This window comes from Sarcophilus harrisii, chromosome 3 (assembly GCF_902635505.1).
Source record: "Sarcophilus harrisii chromosome 3, mSarHar1.11, whole genome shotgun sequence".
Classification (NCBI taxonomy): domain Eukaryota; kingdom Metazoa; phylum Chordata; class Mammalia; order Dasyuromorphia; family Dasyuridae; genus Sarcophilus; species Sarcophilus harrisii.
The window spans coordinates 43,187,579-43,201,736 of record NC_045428.1 but is presented as its reverse complement, the minus strand read 5'-3'; the positions used below and the strand labels follow the sequence as shown (position 1 = coordinate 43,201,736).

The 14,158-nt window shown below is 39.1% G+C and overlaps 1 protein-coding gene across 1 annotated transcript in view; it reads right to left on the bottom strand.

Annotated features, from left to right (window-relative positions):
* Positions 1-14,158, bottom strand: part of WWTR1 (WW domain containing transcription regulator 1) — a 158,569-nt gene that overhangs the window by 47,177 nt on the left and 97,234 nt on the right. The window contains exon 2 of the mRNA XM_031957784.1: positions 10,047-10,183. Coding sequence (XP_031813644.1) covers positions 10,047-10,183 — 137 coding nt within the window. The remainder of the gene's footprint in view (positions 1-10,046; positions 10,184-14,158) is intronic.

Below are 14,158 nucleotides of genomic sequence, written 5' to 3'. Positions count from 1 at the left end.
ACTAGTAGTAACCTCTACTCTTAATTTTGAGAGACAGACGGACAGACACAGAGAGAGAGAGACAGAGACAGAGAGACACACAGACATACAAACAGAGACAAAAAAACAGAGAGAAAGGAGAAATGGATCCAAATCCTGGCTCTGGGCCCTTCCTACCCATGTAACCTCAGGCAAGTTACATAATCTTGATCTCAGTTTCATCCTTTTTAAAATAAGGACAGGATAAATGGATCCAACATTCCCTTTCAACTTTAAAATATGTAAGAAGAAAAATAAATCATGTTAGATTTTAATATAGAGTTCTTTTTCAACAGTATATAATCTTATATTGACAATTTTTTAAGTGAAAAAAAAAAAGCCATGAACTAGTATATTTTGCAACCCCAAATACTCATCCTAAAATCTGTAAAAAAAACTTTTCATTAAATTCTTCAAGACACTAACATTCACTGGGATTTCATTATGTTTATTTATTAATCAGGAACATGCTGAATATTCATCCAATGAAATGTCCAGTTAAAACAAGTATATATTATCAGAATTTGTTTATATCCTTGTATAACTGGGGGGGAAGGATTTGTCTGAATTTTATTTAATATAAAATCAGCAGTGGGAATAGGGAATGGGAGTAATGCATAATGAAGAGTAGAAGCTGTATTTTCCTCTATTTTCTGGAATAAATAAGGGGAAATGGCAGTAGCTTTTTTCTGTCTAGTTATATGAAGAAATCACAAACCAATTAGTCCATTCACTTGAGCCATTTTGGTGCCAAAGCCCAGCTGGCTGCTCTGGCTGCCCGAGTTCGTGCACATGGTAAAGACCATTGACTGTGAAATTGTTAAGATCCGAAATGATCTGTTCAGCCATGGATAGTACAGGCAGATTCACTCATCCCAAGTGGACATAGACCAAGCTTCCCTTCCTAAAGAGGTGCTTATAATTCATGGACATGGCTTCAGGGTTTTTGGAAGGGGAGGGAGGGGTCAAAGAAAAGAAGTGAAGGGACAAATTCCAGTAAAAAGAAGGGTCAATGGTCAAAGGTTTTATTTTTTTAAACAAAGATCAAGAATTTCATAAAATCCATAACTTCCTTCAAATTTCAGTCCAAGTACCAATAGGTACACACTTATTCCTGCCTCCTCGTCCCAGCCAAAATTGCTACAATTATAGAATACAGACAGAAGCATAGATAATAAAATAAAGATAGAAATACAAATAACATTTACTAAATATTTACTATGTACCAGGCATTGTGCTAAGTGCAAGGGATATAAAAAAAAAAAGCAAAAGAAAGCTCCTGCCCTCAAAGAGCTTACAATCTAATGTACAAAACTAGCTGTATACAGGATAAGTAGGAAACAATTAACAAAGGGAAGGAACTACAATTAAGAGGGCTGGAGAAGGCTTCCTGTAGAAGGTGAATTTTACTTGGGCTTTAAAGGAAGCCAAGGAGGTCAAGAGTTAGGGCAGAAGAGTGAAAGTATTTTCAGGGATTGTGGACAGCTGGAGAAAATACTAAGTAATATGGTGTCTTGTTCACAGAATAGCCTGGAGGCCAGTATGTGTTAGGGAATAAAGTATATGGGATAAGATATAATAATATTGTCCTTATTATATATATATATATATATATATATATATATGGACAATATCCAATGATAAGAATAATAAAATATAAGAAGACTAGAAAGGTGAGAGAGGGCTAGGTTATGAAGATCTTTGAAGGTCAAATAGAGCCTTTTCTATTTAGTTCTAGGACAATAGGGAGCTATCTATATTTTATAGGCAGTTTTCTGTATCTGTTTTTTTTTTTAGTCTCAATAGAATATGAGCTCTTTAAAGGAAAAAACTGTCTTACAGCCAGATGACACAGTGGATAGATAGAACACTGGACCTGGATTCAAGATGACCCGAATTCAAATTTGGCTTCAGACTTCAATTAGCTGTGTGACTGTAAGCAGGCCATAGAATTCTGTTTGTCTTTGCTTCCTCAATTTTTGTTAAATAGGAATAAAAATACCTACCTCCCAAAGCTGTTGTGAGGATCAGACGAGATAATATTTATAAAGCCCTTAGCACAGTGCCTGGCATAAAATGGCATTTAACAAACGTTTCCCTTCCCCGTTCCTTTTGATTCTCATTGGGCAACACCTGGAACACAGTAAGTGCTTAATAAATGGCCATTGAATTGAGTTGATTTTATATTTTTAAACTAAATTAATTGATTCAAGAAATACAATTAGGAAGATGAATGGGTAAACCCAATGAATAAATAAGGTTTTAATCTTCTTCATTTCCATTCCAGTAAGTTTCTCTAAATTAGAAATCATGACCTCTATGATTATGGGAACTCACTGAGTCTGGGAGTCCTGGGACCCTCAAGGAATATGGGTAACCAACTGAACTTAATTTTGGCGGAGAATAAATCAGATCCTCCAAATGTTCCAAGAAGAAATCATTATCAAATCTTCCCCATACTTAGACATCTCTTCCTGCCAAATCCCCTTTTTAACCACTGAATCTCAAAATCTGCCATTCTCTCTGCACCATCTCCTCTAGGAACCAAGAACAGGGATTGAGGAAGGGGAGACAGGTATTCCTTGCTTTGGGTTAGAGGGAGCTGCAAGATTTTTTATTAAAAAATAAAATAAAAGATAGTGAGAAAAACAGAGCTGGAAAGAATGGAGTAAGCCAGATGTGTCTGCCATAAACTGGTTAGAAAAACAACTGCAGAGGGGAGCAGACAGCCCAAAGTATGAGTCTGAATTGCAATGAACTCCTATTGCCTCTGCTCCTATACGCTCTAAGCCACACTAGTCTGTGGTCTGATTTAGTTATTTTCTCTGCTTTTGATAAAAAATGTTTTAAGTGTTTTTGTACACTTCCCTTCAAACATAGCTCGAGGGAAGTTAGGAGACAGGCCAGCCAGCTAAACAACGCAGTTGATTTTCCATCTCTTCTCCAAAGGCAGAGCGAGACACACACATGTGTTTGCAATTTCAAGTACAGATCAGGGTACAGACCTGGAATACTGTGGGCCTTTGGTGGCACATCTTCAAAAGAGAAAGAGGGAGAGAGGGAAAATATATATATGCATATACGTACATATATGTGTATATTATCTATAATTCCTACAGCATTTAAAAATATACTACAGACAGAAGTGGAAAGTGAACTTTGCCAGAAAGATCTCTTAGAGAATCTGGCCAAAGGGGATTTAACTTGTTACCCAGTTTTTATTTTTCCTGTGATGTCTGGCAGGTTGTTGGCACAATGAGGCTTGCTGAGACACCAGCAGTCCCATTCCCAAAAACTTCTCGGTTCAATGTCTGACATGAGCCAGACCGGCCAAGATTTGTGATCCTTGGATTATCACAGAAGGGTAAAATAACACATTACTTTCTTTTGGCAAAACATTTCAATATACAGGGATATTTTAAAGTGTCATATTCAGTGGAGTTCTCTAAGGAGAGAAATAGGCAGATAAAAGACAGAGAGGGTAGGAAGAGAGGCAGAGAGGGGGAGGGAAGAGGGGAGAAGGAAACAGACAGAATGAGGAAGGAAAGGAGAGGAAGGGGAGGGAACAAGATTAGACAGGAGAAAGAAATAAACAGTAGAGGAGAGGAAGGGAAGAAGAGAGAAAAGAAAGAGAGATAAAGATATAGACACAAAGAAAGATAGTCAGAGAGGCAGAGCCAGAGAGATAGAGACAGCAGACAGAAGAGAAGTAGGGAGTGGGAGGAAAGAAAGGAGAAGGAAACATACAGAACAAGGAGAGGAATGGAAAGGAGAAGAGAGGAGAAAAAGGGAGGAAACAGGATTAGACAAGAGAAAGAAACTAACAGTAGAGAAGAGGAAGGGAAAACAGAGAAGAAAGAGAGATAGAAGAAGGGAGACAGAAGACACAAAAAGAGAAGATCAGAGAGGCAGAGAGAGAAAGAGAGATAGAAACAAAGACAGAGACAGAAGAGAGGTAGAGAGGGGGAGGGAAGAAGGGAAAAGAAAACAGAATAAGTAGAAGAGGGGAGGGGAAGGGAAAAGAGGGGAAAAGAGAGGAGGGAAGAAGAGAAGAAGGTAGAGGACACGAAAGGAGAGGAGGAGAGAGGAGAGGAAGAGAGAAGAAGAATGTAGAGAGGAGGGGAAGGGAGATGAAGGAAGAGAAGAAGAGGGGAGGGAACAGGACAAGACAGAAGAAAGAAAAGGAAACAGTTGAGAAGAGGAAGGAAAGAAGAGAGAGAAGAAAGAGAGAGGCAGAAGAGACAGAGATAGAGAAAGAGAGATATAGAAATAGAAATACAAAGAAAGACAGAGTCAGTGAGACAGAGAGAAAAAGAGACCGAGAGAAAGACAGAGACAGAGAGACAGAGACAAGGGGTGGGGATAGAGACAGGGGAGAATATCTCACACATTCCAGAGCATGTAGTTTGGGAGAGTAGGAAATACTCAAGTTTCAAGGGCTATTGGGTGTGTTGGTTTTAGGTGACCCCTTTATTACTAATCTATATCGAAAGAGTTAATAGCAGTACTGATGATCACTGTCATGGTTTTCACAATTGTGGATGTCAACACAAGGATGCTTGGTGGCTAGATCATAATTATCATTTAATACCCCAAGGGCCTTCTCTACCTCATCTCATGTGTCATTTAATTCACGTGTCATTTTCTTTATGCAACAGTTATTTCCCTTTAACTCTTTCCTACTCCCCCTCCAAAAAAAAAAACTCCCTTTTCTATAAACAGAAAAGTATTTCAGCAAAGCCAAAAGGCACGGCTAAGCCACCTCTCAGTGGAGGCTGCTTTCTGTATCCACCACCCCTCACACATTTACACATTAATGTTCCACCATCAGTTCTTCTGGACCTAGACTAGACACTGCGATTCATTTTCATGTTAACTTCACATACATCAATGTTGTGATTGCATATACAGTTCATTATTCTTCCAACCCAGCTCACTTCACTTTGAATTCTCCCTTCATCTTTGTTGTGTCTTGTGGCATAACAAAGTTTTATCCCTTTTCTGTGTCACAATTTGTTCAGCATCTCCTTCACTTTTTAAAAAACTGAGTTTTGCTCTTACAAAAAGTGGCAGCTTGCACAGTTTGATGTCTCTGGGAACTTTTCGCCTCCTATTTCCTCATGCAGCTCATGTTCCTCAAGGCAGCGTTGAGTCTCCACAGAACTTTGTCTGCCATGCCATATTTGAAACCTTGGAAATTCACTTCACCAATGGATTACTCAAATTGGAAGTATCCTCAGCCCTTGGAACTTCTCCTTCGGAGTGGCTGCTTACTCCCAGAACCACCATGTAAGGAAGAAGTTCAGGTCAACCATGTTTTCATTCCTCTTTGGACTCACTGGCTAATTTGTTTCAGGGATTTTGTCAAATACACCTGCCCAGCCCTTATCCCACCTCCAGCATCACCACTCCTTCCAGGTACCTTCATTCCCTAGACTAAACTCTTCCTTTTCTCTGCATCGTCCCCCATGAGAATGTAGTCTCTCTGCCTTTCTTACTGGTGTTCCCAACACAACACATGCAATTAATAAATGCTTCTTGATTCCATTTCATTTTTCATCTTCCTAATGGAATAGCTAAGCAGTGTATTAGACAGAATGCTAGAACTGAATAAGGTCAAAAAAATCATAGTTAAAAACCCTATCTAAGAGACTTATTAACTGTGTGACTCCGGGCAAATCACGTAATTTCTCAATCTCGATTTACTCATCTGCAAAATGGGGATAATAATAGCATCTATCTCTCAAGTTTGTGAGGTAAAAAGGAAGAGAACCAGAGAGCAAGATGACAGTGGGTTAGCAAGCAGCTCAACAAGGCAGTTGAAAACCTGGGGAGACAAGCTTTCCAAACTGGTGCCATGACATGACTTTTGGGAGAACACAGGAAGTGAGGCAAGAACTAGTCAGCTGCCAGTTGAATGAGGCTTTACTGAGTGTGTAAAATGTTTGCACCAGAAATACAGGATTGGAGAATGTTGGAAGAGACCTTGGTGTTACCCATTCTATTTCTAAATCAATTAGAAGGTCATAGATCTTTAGCTGGAAGGAACTTTGGAGGTCACTCAGACCAATTGGTCCATTTAACAGATCAGGAAACTGAGGTTCAGTGATTTGCCCAAAGTCAAACTCAAAGTGTGTGGAAGAGAAGACATGATTCAGCTCTTTCGGCCACATCACTGTTACCTCCTATATTTTTGACAATGGTTGTTTTTACTTTTGCTTTTAGACAGCTGACATAGAGAACGAAGTTATACATAATAATTTCATATTATATATATATATATATATATATATATATATGTATATATAGTTTGTACTCATATCTGAATTTTGAAATTTCGTTTACCACTTTGGGGCAGTAACGTTGGGTAAGTTCAAACTCTATGTCTCGACCGTATTTCATTTGATTTTAAAGAAACAGAATCAGAGACAAATGTAGCAGAGTGTGACAAATACAAAATAGAAGACCCAAGAATTATAAGGAAATGGGAAAAGAGAAATGGTTTTGACCAAGGCAGGGGCAGAGCACCATACATAAAGACAACATCGGAGGGGGCGTTAGCCATTATCTCATCCACAGCTCCCATTCTCAAAATAAGCAGATGCAGACTCTGAGACTGGAACATACAAAGACAGCTGTGGTTACTTAGCTCGTGGTGCTATAAACTTCCACCTTCATTTTGCAAAATAATTTGCCATTTTGCTCCTTTCAATACAAGCTCCCATCCTGCATCTAGAAAGATGCAGCAAATTTTCAGGGACCATATTCACTGAGTAGAACAAAACATACCTGTAATAAATGGCAGCGACCTCAAAACAATTGTACCTCGATTAAAACGGTATGTGAAGACAAATAGTCTTCCCATTTCCACCAGAGGGCACTATTCCCAATCAAAGTAATGAACAAAAATAGAAAATATTTTTGCCCAAATGGAAACCCATTCAGTTTTGGAAGCTCTTGATGCAAATAAATATCATCATTTTGGAAGCAAACCTGATCCAAAAGCATCAAATACAACACTTCTGAGATACATACGATGATTTACAATAGAAAGTTAGTGTAACATGGCGGCAGCCTGACAAAGGAGCTAAGTTCAAATCCCAGCCCCGGAAAGTCCACTGGGGAAGGTGGTTGGGTATATAACTCAGCGCTCTGAATTCAGAGTCAGGAAGACCATATTCAAATTCTATCTCTGCCACTTTTGCAAATGGTGGCTTAACGGCTTTCAAGATCTCTTCCAGCTCTTAATGACTGGTTCCACACTGAAGAAATGCAATCAAAGGCCAATGCAATACAATTAGCCTTTGCCATCAGTGTCTTACTCAGTAGTGCAAGCTACAAATGTCCTTGCATCTGTTGCCATGGTGACAACAAATGCAATTCATCCAGGCATCTGCTGCCCACACTAATGCAACCTGTGTGCAAAGGACCAGTGGCAGCATAACATGATCTGGACCAAACTTGATCAAAGACAATGAACATCCTCCACAGACCTGCCAGGCCTCCTAGACTTAGAACTCTTACTCAATCCCTTCTTATCTCCCAGTAACACATTCTCCATCCATCCACTCTCCACCGCAAATACAAATTGCTGTACATTCACCCTAACTCATGCACAAGCCCACATGCTAATAAGAGAACTTACCCCACATGTCTTTTGTAAAGTTCAAATAAGATGGAAAACACCACATAAAAGATAGCTATTTATTATTATTATTATTATTACCTGCCTCTCTACCTGTTGACATATTAGTCCTGCCCTCTAATATCACTGTATTAAAGAGATTCCTTTATATTCTGAACATCTATTGCCCACATGCTTAATGGGGATGTGATGGGCTTATGGATCCAGGCCATCTTCTTTTTAAAAACACATTTTATTAATGCCTTTTTCTTGACATCCCAGTCATTTCAACCCTTCCTCTTTTCCATTAGGAAGATGCCTTCAACGGCTGAAATTCCAATTTGAAAAGTGAGCTGATCTTTTTTACCTTTATATATATATTTTAAGATTGATATAAAAAGAATGTGAGCCAACGGGCAGCTGTAGTTTGCAATGATATGCTCTGAGGGAAGCAATGGATATTCCCATATTGTGAGTCACTAAATGATTTCCCGATCTTTGGATGTCACTCAGGTTTCTTCTTCAGATGTCCATTCGTAGAGCACATCTGCTATTCTCCCCAGGATGGTGGAACAGTCCATACCATCAAAACCAAGTAAACACCCCACCAATAAACCTTGCTAGGAAAACCCAAGGACAGGGACATTGGGTATGGCATAAGACATGGTGTAAGGAAATCTGAATTCAAATCCTGCCACAGACACTAAAACAAGTTAATTATCCTCAGTTTCCTCCCTATAAAATGAAGATGAAAATAGACCAATATCACAAAGTCACTGAGGATCAAATGTATTCACATATGTAAAGCACTTTGGAAATCTTAAAGCATTATATAAATATGATGATGATGATGATAATGATGATGATGATAATGATGACCATCATGATGAAATGGTAAATGTTTCTTTTGGGTGCTCATCCCAAAGATAAGGGAAAGAGAAAGAAGTTTTATTTATATATATAAATTTTATACTATATTATTTATACACACACACACAAAATGCAATTTAGGTAGATGCAAATTGAAGTTTAAGTCTCCTTTGTTCTCTAAAAGAAAAAATGAAGGTAGGGAGAGCAGAATGTAGTGGTAAGCAGTAGCAAACAATGCTCGACATCAGAGGAATGGGTTCAAATTTTGTTTCTGACACTAGCATGTTTCCTGTGGCCAAATCACAAAGCCCCTTTGAGACTCAGTTTCCTTTTCTACAACCACATAGGGATGTACTGAGGACCCAGGGAGTTAATTTCCATGAAGTGTTTTGCTTTTCTAAAAATATTATGTAAATGTCAGCTAATTTTTTTAAATCAATGTAAAAACTCCCTCTCTTGCAACTCCCCACCATGCACTAGCCAGCTTGAGATTCCAGTACTAGCATCTGGTTTCTGTACAATGGTGGCTATATTGAGGGCATGTGACTATAAGAGAATTTGGATTTCTCACTGCTGGTATAATCATTAGTTATTATTTTTCCTTGATCTCGCTTCTAGATAAGGACTCAGTGTGGGCTGCTTCCTTAGCCTTTTACTTTTTTGGCTGTATTTTATGTCTGCAACCTTCAAAATTAAAACTCCAGACTTCCTGGAAGAATGGGCTCGATATTCACCTTAGGCCAATTTGGGTTCTATTTGAGTTTATATTCCCTTTGGCTACACTGCAGAAACAGGGAAATAGATCCAGGAATAACTCGTCCATTTTTATTCTTTTCATTCCTGAAAAATGGGCTGCTGAGACTAAATGAAACTATCATCTAAAAAATGAAAATGACCTTTTTGGCTTTTAATCATTAATGATGGCAACTGAAGAAGTCTGGAAATATTGGTTCTATTTAAAATCCCATTGATGATGGTGGTGGTGGTGGTGGAGACAAAGGTATGTTTTTATTGTTGAAAGATTATAACAGAAAATATTTTCTATTCTCATCTACCTATTCTAGAGTCATGATTAAGCAAACTATGCAAAAGGGAAACAATTATCTATAAATTTGGGGGGTTAGAGGAAAATGTTGCAAAAATAGAAAAGGCACGAGACACCTGCTTCAGAAATAAAGGAGTTTGGAGCTTGATTTGTAGAGTTTGGCTGAGTCCGCTGATTAAATTCCCAGGCAGTGTCTCAGCTCCCCCTTTTCCTTTGGTCTATGTGAACTCAGCCAGACGCACTGATTTTTCTCACAGGTCCTGTAAAACTAAGTATACTGTATGATGTCAGCACAATCACTGCTGAAAGTGACAAATCCTTAGTCCCAGAGTTACAGAGAAAGGATGAAGAGAGAAAAGGGAGAAGAAGAAAAGGAGAAATGCACTTTTCTTAGACCCCTTGGGCCACATGGAACTTAGGGCTTGGAGCTACACTGGAACTCTCACTCTCCCCATTCCCAAGTCAAAGGGCAAAAGGTCTGATACTTACCGAGGTTGGGCTGAGACATCGCCATGGATCTCTGGGGCATTGGGGTTGAAGCTGCCGTGGGATGGAGGGTCATGTGGTTTAAAGGTTGAGTCATCGTCTTGCGAGGATCTTGCCATGTGGTGATTTTTTCTATGTGACTAAAACAAGAGAAACAATTAGTTTCTAGATTATTAACATCACAGTCACCTGCATCAGCAGCAGGGGTGAGAAAAATTATTAAGATTACACAGCAATCTACTACTTTATAACATGCTTCCAAGTGAACAGGTTCTTCTCTTTGTTTTCATTTTCATTCATCCGATTTCTAGCAAGTGAACACTGAACTTCCTAAACATGGAAGCATTTATTGGGGTCTGCTCTCTTGGCTGCCCAACCACAGTCAAGGGGGTAGGTTTTCTCAATGGGCAGAGTCTGAGCCCATAAAAAAATCATTTTCCTTTGCTTATGGATAAGTTCCCTCGACCCAAAACACACAAAGGAAGGTTCAAACTTATTAAGTCAGCGTTTGTTGGCAATAGGTCAGAATATAAATAAATAACTTCCTTGACCGCAGCCTCTTATCCCCATTTCACCCTTACCCCATTTGCACCAAGTACCTCCCGTGAGCTGAACACTTGACCCTTTCATTATATAGAGAGGGAAAAGCATGCTGGAGGTGAACAGGACCTCAGGGGTCAACAGGTTCAACCCATGCTTGACCAAGAATTCCCTCCACAGTGTGTCCAACAGGTGATTTTCCTAACGTGGCAAGATGAATCACCCACACACACACACACACACACACACTCTCTGTTGTGGCTGTGGGCAGTCTTCCTAATGCTTTCAATCTATCTGCTGACCAGAATTAATAAGATTCTGTCCCTCCTGCCTTCTCCTCCTTATTCTTTTCCTCCTCTTTTTTCTTTCTCCTCCCTAACAATTTCATCAGCATACAGGTTCTGCTCCCAGACTACCAAACCACACAGGCAATCATCTCAGATGACTCAATCCCAAACCCAAATTGCCGACTTCCTCTTCCACTCCCTCAAGCACTAACTTTTGTGGGAGTTTGTTAGCTTCCTCACTTTGAAGATCAGCCCAATTTCTCTGGTTCTTCCACCTGAAATGTTGACATACTCGGCTTTTCTGACTGAGCACAAAGACCTATCTGAATCCCCAAGAGACACGACTTCCCATCTGTTTTGGCAGCTGGCTGCTGGGAGTATCGGGGGATGCCTGCTTCTCCCTTTTCCCAAGCCTGGGTCATTTCCAGTGCTACTTCACCTCTATTCACTTTCCCCTAGATACATGTTGATTCTTTCTCATGGGCCTTTTCCTGGATTCTAAGAGTGATGATTTCTTGGTCTTTAATGTAGGAAAATACTGTCTTTCCCTTTTTTAAAAATTTTATTTATTTTTAATACACATTATTTTATGAATCATGTTGGGAGAGAAAAATCAGAGCAAAAGAGAAAAAACAAGGAGTGAAAAAAATCTAGAAAAAAGAAGTGACCATAGTATGTATTGATTTATATTCAATCTCCATACTTCTTTTTCTGGATGCAGATGGCATTTTCTGTCCAAAATCTGTTGGGATTGCCTTAGATCACTGAGCCACTGAAAAGAATCAATTCTTTCATAACTGATAATTGCACATTCTTGCACTTACTATATACAATGTATTCCTGGTTCTGCTTGTTTCGCTCAGCATCGGTTCAAGTAAATCTTTCCAGGCCTTTCTGTAATCTATGACATATATAATTCTATATATTCTTATATAATTCTATAATATGTATGTATATATAATATACCTGATAATTCTATAATCTATAATAAAGCTTATTCATTGTCTTTTACAGAACAATAATATTCCATTACCTTCATGTACAACTTGTTCAGCCATTCCCCAATTGATGGGCATTTACTCATTTTCCAATTCTTTGCCACCACAAAAAGAGCTGCTACAAACATTTGTGCACATGTGAGTCCTTTTCCCTTTCTGATTTCCTTGGGATATAGACTCAGTAATGTCACTGCTGTGTCTTTCTTTCCCTTTTAATGTCACTACTGGGTCTGAAAGTTTTAACCCCCATCCATATTTTTGTGGCAGTCTGACAAAAACAGGGATTTCAACAATGCACTAGGTAAGCATGGAACAAAATTTAACCACTGGATATTTAGGAGAAAGCTGTGATTTAAGAATGTGAGGCAACTAGTTAGGCAACTCTAATGAGTAGAGAGAGCTGAACCTGACTTCAAATTCTGACCCAGATACTTCAAAGCTCCGTGACCCAGCTAGGAAAGTCACTAAACCTCTCAGGCTGTGTCTTCATCTGTAAAATGGAGGAGGTGATAATTGTTAAAGTGTTTTATAAATATTTGCTAATGAAATTTTAATATTGCCCACTAACTAAAAGGATCATAGGTTTGAAACCAAAGGTACCCAAGAGGCTATCATGTCCAACTCTACCATTTTACAGATTAAAAAAAACTCAAGACTCACAAATTTCGATTTCTCCAAGAATTTCACACAGAAAGTAAATGAAAGGCACAGGATTTCAACTCAGGTCCCCTGGTTCCTTGTCTAGTGCTCTCTCAACTGTACCATGTTGTTTCTCTGATAATTTTGGATAATAATGAAAATCAGTACAATACATAAAAAACTTAAGGAAAATCAGAACACCAAAGTAGGGTACGGATATTTTTTTAAAAAATTATATAAACGTATAAACTCATAAACTTGTCCAAAGAGAGGGAGAACAGCATTCATAAACATAAAAATTCAAATGACATGAGTATCTTCAGCACCCTCCTTTTCAATCGCCCACTTTTTTTTTTTACAGCCTTCATAAATTTCTCTTCTTCACTAAGTACATACAGAATACCACAGCCATCCTCCCAGGGCTATATATATTAAGGATGAAAACAATTCCATAAGCAGCTGCTAATGCCATAGCCCCAAAGCAGATTCCCTTTCAGAGTATTAATCCCCCATTACCTAGGTTTCATATTATAAAATAAACAATTACATATAAATACTAGATGTATTATCTACGAGATGGTGACATTGTCTCATGAAGGTTAGGGCCCTCTGCCACCCATGACCACCACCACCAACACTCAGGTGTCTCCTTTCCATTAATTCTCCCACAAGTATCCCCTTATAACCCCATCAAAAGAGAGCACTTTCTTCTGTTTTTCCCTCTTTCTTTCCTTTTTCTTTCCTTTCAGTGAGATAGGCTAATATGGTCCCCCAGTTCTGCATGGAGCAAGGGAGAGCTTTCGTATCCATGAAGATGGTTCCTCATCTAATCATGAAAAAGTCACACACAGTCACAGTTTGGGAGACCCGCTGACTAGTCAAGTCCTGGGGCTGGAGCCGTCTCTCAGCTACCACCATGACCAACTAACAGGAAGCTTTTCCCAAACTATGCCCCCAGGACAACTTGATTCCAAGGTTCTTAGTTCCCCAGGAAGTTTGTTCACTGAACTACTGCTATATCCCCCAAATAATCTTCCAAGTATCATAAAATGTAGTCACAAAAAAAAAAAAAAAAAAAAAAAAAAATGGGCAGAGAGAGAGAAGTTTGAGTGCAAATCAACAAAGATACTGGATTTAGCCGTGACATTCTTGCCACCTGGATGACCTGGGGCAGTCACTCACCTCTCACTGAGAGGGATGCTCTAGATGCTCCAGGCTCTAACCCCATGACCGTATGATGCTAAGCCACATCACCAGTGCTATGTGAGGCAGAGGACTAGAGTCAATCCCTCACCTTGGCAAATGGAACCTCCTGAACCACACCTCTCACTGCAGAGAACGATATCATCCTTAAGTCACTTAACAATGGCTCCTTGTCTACATGTGAAAACTTTACCCAGAAGAGGCAGTTCAATAAATAGCCAATAATTTTATTTACAAAATGAATTGTCCTCTTGCCCAGATTCACTGCCCCACCCCCTAAAGCTGAAATCTGGGTTTCAATTCTTCTCTGTTTCATCTGGAGGTCATATCTCCACTCCCTCCTCAGAGGTACTGAGTCATTTCCTTTCTCAACTAACTGGTAATGAAAACTTTCAATTGGCCACAAGACTGAATTTCTAATTGTGTCACTTAAGGAAAGACTCCCACC